This window comes from Crocuta crocuta, unplaced genomic scaffold (genome assembly GCF_008692635.1).
Source record: "Crocuta crocuta isolate KB4526 unplaced genomic scaffold, BGI_CrCroc_1.0 scaffold217, whole genome shotgun sequence".
NCBI classification, from domain to species: Eukaryota; Metazoa; Chordata; class Mammalia; order Carnivora; family Hyaenidae; genus Crocuta; species Crocuta crocuta.
The window spans coordinates 3142102-3154189 of NW_027532208.1; the positions used below are offsets into that span (position 1 = coordinate 3142102).

General features: G+C 42.8%; 1 protein-coding gene across 5 annotated transcripts in view; it reads right to left on the reverse strand.

Moving 5' to 3' along the window:
* The window catches only part of LOC144242816 (general transcription factor II-I repeat domain-containing protein 2B), a 50703-nt gene that overhangs the window by 17189 nt on the left and 21426 nt on the right, over positions 1-12088 (reverse strand). For 4 of the 5 annotated variants that reach the window (XM_077777829.1, XM_077777833.1, XM_077777832.1 and 1 more), the window contains exons 9-10: positions 7147-7203; positions 3501-3563 (exon numbers count right to left, since the gene is read on the reverse strand). In XM_077777829.1, coding sequence (XP_077633955.1) covers positions 3501-3563; positions 7147-7203 — 120 coding nt within the window. The remainder of the gene's footprint in view (positions 1-3500; positions 3564-7146; positions 7204-12088) is intronic. The other variant, XM_077777830.1, reaches the window with a different exon arrangement.

The window sequence follows — 12088 nt, forward strand, 5'->3', positions numbered from 1 at the left end:
TTTTTGTATTTTCTCCTAAGGTCTCTCTTTCTATGTAACATTTTGTTCTAAATAAAATTGAGATCCTGCTGTAAATTAGGACTTGAGTCTCCCTCTGTTTTGTTTCTAACTTACCTTGAGCCAGATAGCTTTGTCTGAGTGGCCATGAGCATCTTTCCCAGCGGATGGCCACAACCCTTTCTCTAATTGCTGGGCACTTAATCTGCACCCATTTTTTCTCTGTTATAAGCTGTGATGAGGGATGCCTGGGTGGCTCAGATGGTTGAGTGGCCCACTCTTGATTTCGGCTCAGGTCATGGTCTCGAAGTACGTGAGGTCGAGCCTGCATCAGGCTCTGCGCTGATGGCATGGAGTCTGCTTGGGATTCTCTACCTCCGTCTCTCTCTGCCCTTCCCCAATTCATGCACACACACTCTCTCTCAAAATAAAATAAACTTTAAAAAAGAAATAGTGATGGGGTGCCTGGGTGGCTCAGTCGGTTAAGTGTCCGACTTCGGCTCAGGTCATGATCTCACGGTTTGTGGGTTTGAGCCCCGTGTTGGGCTCTGTGCTGACAGCTCGGAGCCTGGAGCCTGCTTCAGATTCTGTGTCTCCCTCTCTCTCTGACCCTCCCCTGCTCATGCTGTCTCTCTCTCTCAAAAACAAACAAAACATTTAAAAAAAAATAGTGACGAGAGGGAGTTTCCCCCAACACAATTAACTTGATGAGACCATTTTTAGGATTCAAATACATGAAGTACAAATGGAAGAATCAAGTTCAGGTGGGAGCATTCATTCAAATCAAAATTCCCCTAATTGTGGCCCAATCAACTCAGACCTTGTGGCATTTCACGGGACATAATATTATCTCTAAATAAAAAGGACTCCCAAGCAATGTGACAACACAAAGAAATAAAAGGCATCCAAATTGGTAAGAAGAAATAAACCTCTCACTATTTGCAGATGACACAATACTGTCTTCAGAAAACCCCATGGACACCACCAAAAAACTACCAGGACGGATAAATGAATTCACTAAGGTCGCAGGATACAAAACCAACACACAGAAATCTGTTGCATTTCTGTATACTAATAATGCAGAAGCAGAAAGTGAAATTAAGAAAATAATTCTACTTACAACTGCACCCAGAACAATAAAGTATCTAGGAATAAACTTAGCTAAAGAGGTGAAAATACCTGTACTCTGAAAACTATAAAGTACCAAGGAAAGAATTTCAAGATGACACAAAGAAATGGAAAGACATTCCATGCTTATGGGTTGGAAGAACAAATATTGTTAAAATGACCATAGCACCCAAAGCAATCTACAGATTCAATGCAATCCCTACCAAAACCAATCCAATCTCTACCAACAGCATTTTTCACTGAACTAGAACAATCCTAGGGTTTGTATGGAACCCATAAAAGACCTTGAATAGCAATGCTGAAAAAAAAATCAAAGCTGGAGGCATCACAATTCCAGAGTTCACGTTATATTACAAAGCAGTAGTAATTAAAACAGTGTGGGGCTGGCATAAAAACAGACACATAGATCAACAGAATAGAACAGAAAACCCAGAAGTAAACCCACAATTATATGGTCAATTCATCTTCAACAAAGGAGGAAAGAATATATGATGGGAAAAAGACAGTCTCTTCAACAAGTGGTGTTGGAAAAACTGGACAGCAACATGCAAAAGACTGACACGGGGCCACTTTCTTACAGCATACCCCGAAATTAAAAAAATGGATAAAAGACTTAAATGTGAGACCTGAAACCATAAAAATCCTTGAAGAGGGCAAGGCAGTAATTTCTCTGACGTCGGCTATAGCAACATTTCTCTAGAAATGTCTCCTGAGGCAAGGGAAATAAAAGCAAAAGTAAACTATCAGGACTACATAAAAACATAAAGCTTCTACACAGTGAAGAAAACAACAGAACTAAAAGATAAGCTACGGAATGGGGAGAAGATATTTGCAGATGACGTACCCAATAAATGTTTGGTATCCAAAATATATAATGAACTGATACAACTCTACACCCAAAATATAAATAATCCAATTAAAACAGGCAGAAGACGTGGACAGACATTTCTCCAAAGAAGACATCCAGATGGGCGACAGACACATGAAAAGCTCAGCGTCACTCATCAACAGGGGAAATGCAATCAAAACTACAATGAGATGCCACCTCATACCCGTCAGAATGGCTAAAGTCAGTAACATAAGAGAAACAAGTGTTGGCGAGAACGTGGAGAAAAAGGAGCCCTCTTGCCCTGTTGGTGGGGATGCAAACTGGTGCAGCCACTGTGGAAAACAGTATGGAGGTTCCTTAAGAATGAAAAATAGAACTACCCTATAATTCGGTAGTCATACCAGTGGGTATTTACCCCCAAAACACAAAAACACTAAATTCAAAGGGATACGTGTACCCCGATGTTTATCGCAGCCTTATCTATAATAGCCAAATTATGGAAGCAGGCGGTGTCCATCCATAGAGGAATGGATAAAGAAGACGTGGTGTATACATACAATGGGATATTATTCAGCCGTAAAGAAAAGAATGAAATCTTGGGGCACCTAGATGGTTCAGCTGGTTGAGCATCTGAATTCAGCTCAAGTCATGATCTCGCAGTTTGTGAGTTTGAGCTCCACATCAGGCTTTGTGCTGTCAGTAGAGAGTCTGCTTCAGATCCTCTGTCCCCCTCTCTCTGTCCCTCTGCCACTTGCACTCTCCCCCAAATAAATAAATATATAAAAAAAACACCTTGCCATTTGCCACAACATGGATGGACTAGAGAGTATAATGCTAAGTGCAGTAAGTCAGAGAAAGACACATACCATATGATTTCACGCATATGTGGAACATAAGAAACAAAAAAACATGCAAAGGGGGGAAAAAAAAGAAAGAGGGAGGGGCTCAAACTCAGGGACGGTGAGATCATGACCTGAGCGGAAACCAAGTCAGACACTCAACCGACTGAGCCACCCAGGCGCCCCTTGGATGTGGTTTCTAAACAGACATCTGAACAAAACCCGAAGAGATTATGCGTCAGTTTGTAAATCTTTGAAAGAAAATGATCTTACGTGGTGGAGCTTAAAACATAAATCTTTTTAAAACCACACTTTGAACTTGACTTCCTTTGGATACTTGCAGTCAAACAGAGTTGACTATTTCCAGGCACGATCAGTAGTCATCTGAGAACTCTTTATCCGTCTAGCGGAGGAGAGGGTGCGTTTTCCCAGGGATGTGCAGCCCTCCCTGCCCATCCCCCTTCTCTCTTCACTCACTCGGGACAGAGCACAGTCTGGTGCTGATTTGCATGGCGTAAAACACACACACACACACACACACACACACACACACCTCCATCCCCCACATACACACACACTAATACACACACACACACAGCCACAAACACAGACACCTCCNCCATCTTTCCCCCACAATAACCCCTTCAGGGACGGATGAACACCACACTCAGCAGTGTGTCCCTCTGACAAGGGTTTCGGAAACTGACCTTCAATTTTCACCTCAGCTTCGGGGTCCTCACATGCGTCTGAAGGGGCAAGCAGAGTGGAATCTTGAAAAAAAATGTCTAAAATGACATTTGTTATGATGTAATCTCACGTCCCAACCTTCTACTGCTCCTCTCGGCATTTTAGACACGTGTCATACTTAACACACAGAGAGTATAAACGTGAAAATAATTTTAAAAAAATGTTTATTTATTATTTTTTATTTTTTTAGTTATCTCTACACCCACTGTGGGGCTCGAACTCCCAACCCTGAGATCAAGGGCCGCATGCAGCTGGGCACCCTTAAACCTGAAGGCTTTTTTTAAAGTTTATTTATTTACTTACTGAGAGAGAGGGAGCACAATTGGGGAAGAAGAGAGGGAGAGAGAGAGAATCACAAGCAGGCTCCGTGCTGCTAGGCAGAGCCTGATGCAGGGCTTGAACTCATGAACCATGAAGTCATGACCTGAGCCAAAATCAAGAGTTGGATGCTTAACTGACTGAGTCACACAGGCGCCCCTGAAGGTAATTTTAATTTTATTTTAATTTCATTAAAATTTTTTTAATTTTTAAATTTTTAATTAAAAATTCTTTAAAAAATTTTTAATGTTTATTTTATTTTTGAGACAGAGAGAGACAGAGCATGAGCAGGGGAGGGGCAGAGGGAGAGGGAGACACAGAATCTGAAGCAGGCTCCAGGCTCTGAGCTGTCAGCAGAGAGCCCAACATAGGGTTCGAACTCATCAACTGGGAGATCATGACCCAAGCCAAAGTCGGATACTCAACCAACTGAGCCACTCAGGCGCCCCTGTAATTTTAACTTTAAAAGGGATCACAGGGTAAGAAAGAATATAAGGGATAAGGGGAGAGAAGAAACTTGCAGATATTCTAACACAACACCCACTCACCCACGCCAGCGGACACAGAATATCCGTCCATCTAATGGAATTCCTGTGGTCATAGTGTTTCCTTGTTATCAGGAATCACGGGGATAAAATAAAGCCCTGTGCTCTGGGGCCCCCAGGACTCAGTCTGTTAGGACATGGAGGCACAACTGATTTTTCTGGTTTGCGAGAATTACGACACACCTGTGAAGTTCGACGTACAGACAGAAGCCTGGCTGGACGATCTCCCCCAACTCTGGCTCATTTTAGAAAGCTTCCATTAATTGTTCGTGAGGGAGAAAGGCTCAAAACCAATTAGCTACTTGGATAGTGGACTATTGTAATAGAACGTTAATGTGGGGGGAAAGTGGGTGAAGGCACACCACACCTCCCTGACTGTTCGTGCAGCTTTTTGTGAATCTCTAGTTTAAAAGTTAAAGAAAAAAAAAATCAAACGGACTCAGCTTTGTCATAAGTGGGTTTTCTGCTGTTCTATAATAATAAAAAATCTCTTGGGGGTGCTGGCTGGCTCAGTCAGTAGAGCGTGCAACTTTTGATCTCGGGGCTGTGAGTTCAAGCCCCATGTTAGGTGAAGAGATTACTAGAAAAAAAATTCTTTTTTTTTTTTTAAATGTTTATTTATTTCTAGGAGACTGAGAGAGAGACAGTGTGAGCAGGGGAGGGTCAGAGAGAGAGGGAGTCACAAACTGAAACAGGCTCCAGGCTCTGAGCTGGCAGTCAGCACAGAGCCCGATGCGGGGCTTGAACCCACGAACCGTGAGATCATGACCTAAGCGAAAGTCGGACGCCTAACCAACTAAGCCACCCAGGCACCCCTAGAAAAAAAGATTCTTAAAAAAAAGAATCTCTTCGGAAACAAAGTATTTCAAAGATCACCATCCAGTGACATCTTTTTGACTCTCACTCCATACTAGTTCTACGCAGGTTCCCATGTAGGTGTTCCTCTTTCTTTCCTTTTTCTTTTTAATTTTTAACATTTATTCATTTTTTTGAGACACACACACACACACACACACACACACACAGAATCTGAGGCAGGCTCCAGGCTCTGAGCTGTCAGCATAGAGCCTAACTCGGGGCTCGAACTCACAAACTGTGAAATCCTGACCTGAGCCACAGTCAGACAATTAGTCGACTGAGTTGCCCAGGTGCCCCCAATGTCTTAATGGGCTTCCTCAAAGGGAAAGAAAATGATGTCAGGGAGGAACACACTGAAACTGAATTTGCAAGAATTGTCGTCTCCAACATCCAGAAAGGGCAGAGAAGGAGCTGAGGAGTCAGAAATGAAAAGTAAATGGCAGGATCCTGTCCTTACACGCTATGACACGGGTGAGCCCCTGGGGGCGTTAAATCGAATGACATAAGCCGGTCACCAACAAACAAACACAGTCCACTGTGATTCCACTCACAAGAGGTACCCAGAGCGGTCAGACTCACAGAGACGTCAGGTGGACCGGGGACTGTGGGGACAGATCTGCTAGAGTTCCAGAGGCCTGTTTCACAGCAATGCGAACACACTTAACACAACTGAGCCACACACTCGGTGAATTTTACATACCTGTTACCATAACAAGAAATGTATAATTCAGAAAAGTGAACAGGAGCTGAATAATGACAGAATGGCCTTGTCTTCTTGGTTTAAAGCAATTAAGCTCAAGATGACTGATTCCGTGAGTGAAAAGAACAATTCTAAGACTACAATGCTGTGTGTCCTCTGGCAAAATCTATCAACGCTTTTTAAGGTCAGAGAATTGAACAATGTTCAGGGACCACTGGAATCGTCCCCCGTGATAAAGACTTCAAGTGCCTCCAAATCACAGAAGCTATTAAAAATGACCACAGGAGTGCCTGGGTGGCTCAGTCAGGTGTCCAACTCTTGATTTCAGCTCAGGTCATGATGTCACCGTTCATGGATTCCAGCCCTGTGCCTGCTTGGGATTCTCTCTCTCCCTCTCTCTCTCTGCATAACTACCGTCAAAAATAAATAAATAGGGGCACCTGGGTGATTCAGTTGGTTAAGTGTCCACCTTCAGCTCAGGTCACGATCTGATACTTCATGGGTTCGAGCCCCACGTCGGGCTCTGTGCTGACGGCTCAGAGCCTGGGGCCTGCTTTGGATTCTGTGTCTCCTTCTCCCTCTGTCCCTTCCCTGCTCACATGCTCTCTCTCAAAAATAAATAAATAAACATTAAAAAAATTGGGGTGCCTGGGTGACTCAGTCGGTTGAGTGTCCAACTTTGGCTCAAGCCATGATCTTGCAGTTCATGAGTTCGAGCCCCGTGCCGGGCTCTGTTCTGACCACTCGGAGCCTGGACGCTGCTTCAGATTCTGTGTCTCCTTCTCTGTCTGCCCCTCCCCTGCTCATGCTCAGTCTCTCTCTGTTTCTCAAAAAATAAATAAACACTAAAAAAAAAAAAGAATTTCGGTATGCCCATTCAAGAAGACAAAATGGAATAGAGCAACAAATGGCACAGGTGTAAAGTTTTCTTACCACGCACCGTCTAGTCCAGGTGCTTTAAGCAGAATGTCTTACAGATCGGAGAAGGAAGAGAGTGCTAGGGTTCCCAGTGCCACATGTTAGGGCCAAGCCTCACCTGGGTTTCTAAGAAGGCATGCCAGGAAGCTGCCTTTGTTTCAAACACGTGTCATAGGTATTTAAAAGACTGTGTTCTCTGCAAAATACTGTAAACTAAACCAAAACAAACAAACAAACAAAAAAAATAAAATGCCTGGCTTTTCTCACCTTCCATCGGTAATTCCATGTCTATTACTTCACTGCTCCCAGAAGGATTATGGCTTTCTGAAAGGGAAGCATACGATACGGATATTTAAAACGGGTGAAATACAAAATGTAAACAAGAATCCGTTTATTTTAAGTAATAAAATTTTTTTTTAAATTTATGTATTTTGAGAGAGACAGAGACAGTGCAAGTGACGGAGGGGCAGAGAGAGGGAGAAATGGAATCGCAAGCAGGCTCCACAGTGTCAGCACAGAAACCAACACGGGGCTCGAACTCATGAACCGTGAGATCGTTACCTGAGCCAAAACCAAGAGTTAAACGCTTAAGCTACTAAGCCACCCAGGTTCCCGAAACAAGAACCCATTTAAAATGATGCAAGCAGTTCAGGGCCCACACAGGAATGTGCATGAAAAATATTTCGACTCCTTGAAAAAAAATTCACACAAATGATCCTTTATGTTTTGTTGTTTTATCAGCACTTTCGAGAAGTTTCAAACCTACAAAAACAGAGATGTGTCCTTCCCTCATGCCAATGGTCAACAACTCTGTATCCTGGTTTTCTGTGCCCCCCATTTTCCCTTTCCCCACTATGGGATCTCCAGAGTTTTTTTTTTAATGTTTATTTATGTTTTTGAGAGAGATAAGAGTGAGAGTGGGGGAGGGGCAGAGTGAGAGAGAGAGAGAGGCACAGAATCTGAAGCAGGCTCTAGGCTCTAAGCCCGACATGGGGCTCGAACTCACGCACCTTGAGATCATGACCTGAGCCAAAGTCAGATGCTTAACTGACTGAGCCACCCAGGGGCCCCTAAAGATTTTAAGTAATCTCTATACCCAATGTGGGGCTTGAACTCACAACCCCGTGATCAAGAGTCACATGCTCCACTGACTGAGCCAGCCAGCACCCCCATTTGCCCAATTTTAAATAGTGTGTTTGTGTTTTTGTTGTTCAGTTAAAATAGTTCTTATTCTGTATATGAAATCCTCACCCAACATATAACTTGCAAATATTTCCTCTAAACCTGGGGGTGGTCTTTTTAGTTTTTTAATAGTGTTCTTTGAAGCACCAGTTATTAATTTTAATGAAGTTTAATGTATTTTTTCTTTGGCTGTTCTAAGAAACTACTGTCTAATCCAAGGTCACAAACATCTGTGTCTATGAGTTCCAAGTGCATGAGAGTTTTCCACTCTTACATTTAGGTCTTTGATCCATTTTGAGTTAAATTTTTGTATATGGTGTGAGGTAGACATCCAAATAGATCTTTCTGTATGTAGAAATCTGGCTATTCTAGTACCATTTTTTGAAAAGACTATTCTTTCCCCAATGAATTGTTTTGGCACCCTTGTTGAAAATCAACTAACTATAAAGGTTGATTTTCTGGACTCTCAAATCTACTCCATCGAACATCCACTGTCTATCCTTATGCCAGGACCACAGTTAACTGTAGCTTTGTAGTAGATTTTGAAATCAGGAAATGTGGGTCTTCTGACTCTGTTCTTTTTCAAGATTGTTTTGGCTATTCTGGGTTCCTTGAATTTCCATATGAATCTTCAGAAAGTCTTCCAATCCATCAACACAGAATATCTTTCCATTTATTCAGGTCTCCTTTAATTTGTTAAACAATGTTTTATAAAAGTTTTCAGCGCACAGGCTTGCAATTCTTTGGTTAAAATTATTCTTAAGTAGTCTATTTTTTAAAGTACTTTTAATGCTATTGTAAATGGAATTTTAATTTCATGTCTTTAAAGTAAACTCTACTGCCAACATAGGGCTCAAACTCATAACCAAAAATCACATGCTCTACCAACTGAGCCAGCCAGGTGTCCCTTAATTTCATTTTTGATTATTCATTTCCTACATATAAAAATACAACTGATTTCTGTATGATGACCTTGTATCCTGCAACTTTGCTAACCTCATTTATTAGTTCTAATAAGTGTGTGTATGTACTCCTTAGAATTTTCTAAATACAAATCATGTCATCTCTAAATAGAAATCGTTTTAGGGGTGCCTGGGTGGCTCAGTTGGTTAAGTGTCTGACTCTTGATTTTGGCTCAGGTCATGATCCCAGTTTGTGAGCTTGAACCCTGTGTTGGGATCCATGCAGAGTGTGGAGTCTGCTTAAGATTCTCTCTCTCCCCTCCTCTGCCTCTCTCTCCCTCTTGTGCTCTCTCAAAGAGAGAGAGAGAGAGAGAGAGAGGAAGAGAGGAAGGAAGGAAGGAAGGAAGGAAGGAAGGAAGAAAGGAAGGAAGGAAGGAAGGAAGGAAGAAAAAGAAAAACAGTTTTAATCTCTTCCTTCCCAATTTGGATGCCATTTTCTTTTTCTTACCTAATTGTCTTGCCTAGAACCTCTAATACCTATTGTTGAAAAGAAAGTGGCAGGAACAATCATCCTTTCTTTAGGCAAAGCTTTTGGTTAAGCAGGATGTTAGCTGTAGGGTTTTGTTGATGCTCTTTATTAGGCTAAGAAGTTCCCTTCAACTCCTAGTTTGCTGTTTTTATTATATAAATTTTGTCCAATGCCTTTTTTCCTATATCTGTTTGAATAGTAATGTGGCTTTGTCCTTTATTCCACTATGTTGTATTCTACTGATTGATTTCCATATGTTGAACTAGCCTTGCATTCCTAGGATAAATCCCACTTGGGCATGATGTAGAACACTTTTTATATGTTGTTGGACTCATTTGCTAGTATTTTGTTGGGGATTTTTGTATGGATATTAATAAGGGATAGTGGTCTCTAGTTTCCTGTTCTTGTGTTGTTTTTTGTCTGGTTTGGGGATCAGGGTAATAGCTGGGAAGCTTTCTCTCCTTTTTTACTTTTTGGGTGAGTGTGTGAAGAACTGGTGTTAATTTTTCTTTAAACACTTGGTAGAATTCACAAGTGAAGTCATCTGGTCCTGAGCTTTCATTTGTGGGAAATTTTTTGATGACTAATTCGCTTTCCTTTTATGACCATTCACATTCTGTGTTTTCTCTCTGATCAGTTTCAGTAGTTTGTCCATTTCATCTAGGTTAATGCTGGTGTTTAATTTTCGGTACCTGTGGTCGGCAGATGGCTGCCCCCACACAGACACCCCAAACCTGTGAATCTATTATGAAACATGGCAAGAGGCACTTAAGGTTGTAGATGGAATCAAGTTTGTTTGTGAGCTGACCTTCAGAAAATGAAAGTATTCTGCATTATCCTGCAGGGTTCAGCGTAATCAGAGGGGGAATGGGGAAGCACAGGAGTCAGAGTGATGTGATGTGGAAAAGACATTAGTTCCTTGATCCTGGGCTTTTGTGTCCATTTTCCCTCTGTCTGGAAGGCTCCTCCCCCAAAACATTCAGTGTCAGTCGGGGGGAAAAACCAAATGGTGTGGATACTCTCAACGTCGGGGAGCCTGGGCACAGTGCACCTCAGCAAAGCTTGTCGTGTGCATTCTACACTTCGAGGAGCCGTGGAGATGGGGGTCCCCGCCCATGGGGAAGAACTTCCAGGACCTCATGGCCTCCATGACGGCCAAGTCGTATATGTGCTGGGGGTCTTCTGAGAGGTCTGAGCTGCAGATGGAGTGTGAGGTCCGGGGTGGATGGGGTGGGGTGGGGAGTCAGACTCTCATATAAACCTCGCCCAAGCTCCTGGGCCCCACTGGGGCCACAGCAGACATTTGCCATTCTGAGCAGGTCACATCTGTTGTCTTTATGGATTGAAACATTTCTCCTTTACTTAAAAGATACATAAAGACCTCAGTACTTCAACATGTGAGTACTTTACCTAAATGGTTGCAAAATCATTCAACTATGGAATACAGTCCATGATGTCAGTTGATTTTAACCCTTTTGGCATCAAGAAGGAAGGGACCCAACTTAAGGAGCTTTTGTACAAAAAAAAGATCTCTTGGATAGTTCTGTTGTTTCCAAACCAAGCAGGAGAAAGATTACAAATTATACATTCAACGTAAATGTTCTTCTTCAAATAATGTGCTGCTTTCTGAAAAAGTGAAATGGAATGATTGTAGGTACATCTACCTAATCGTTTATTTCCCTGCTGCCTTTGGGAGCAGAATCTTTAAGTATCTTATATTCCTGACTGTACACATTTTGATAAACTGCCAGGATCATTTCAGTTGAAAAATATGTTCCTGGGAGTCAAGATGTGATTACATGCAGTTTTCCCAAAATGGGAGTGATTTGGGGGCTTCAGTTGGCTTAGTGTCTGACTCTTGATTTTGGCTCAGGTCATGATCCTGGGGTTGTAGGACTAAGCCCCTGTCGGACTCTGTGCTAAGTCTGGAGTCTGCTTAGAATTCTCTCTCTCTCCCTCTGTCCCTCCCCCATTCGCATGCACACATACATGCTCTTCTTCTCAAAAAAAAAAATATATATATATATATATATTTTACATATATATTTTATATATTTTANTAAAATAAAATAAAATAAAATAAAATAAAATAAAAAAACACGAGTGACTTAGAAACAGAGGCGACACCCTCAGTTCAGCAAGCACATGTGAGTGCCTATGCGTGCAAAGCCCTGAGCTCGGGGCGCTGGGGCTCAGGGCTGGGATGAGATGCTGTGTCTCCCCACCAGGAGCTGGCCACTGGCGGGGACTGTCCCCATCAAGAGCATAAACAGAACACAGGCAGGCCACACTAGGTGCTCCCTGTGGTTCGGGAGCTGGGGGCTCCCTGCTGGACTTGAGGCTCTGACTGTACCCAGAAAGAGGGTGGAACTTGCCAGAAGTCTGCAGAGCCAGAACGGAAGCACACGTAGGGACCGGCCCACATACACGCTGGATGGGAGGAGAATTCGGGGCATGTTTACAGAATCAGATGGAGCGCTGCATCTGAAGAGCCGAGGGAGGGTGACTGCGGGGAACCGGGGCTCTTCCGGCGATGAGGAGCCAGAGATGACGTGTGGGCGGGGGAGGGAAGTGGCAGACCCCGTTCTCAGAGAAT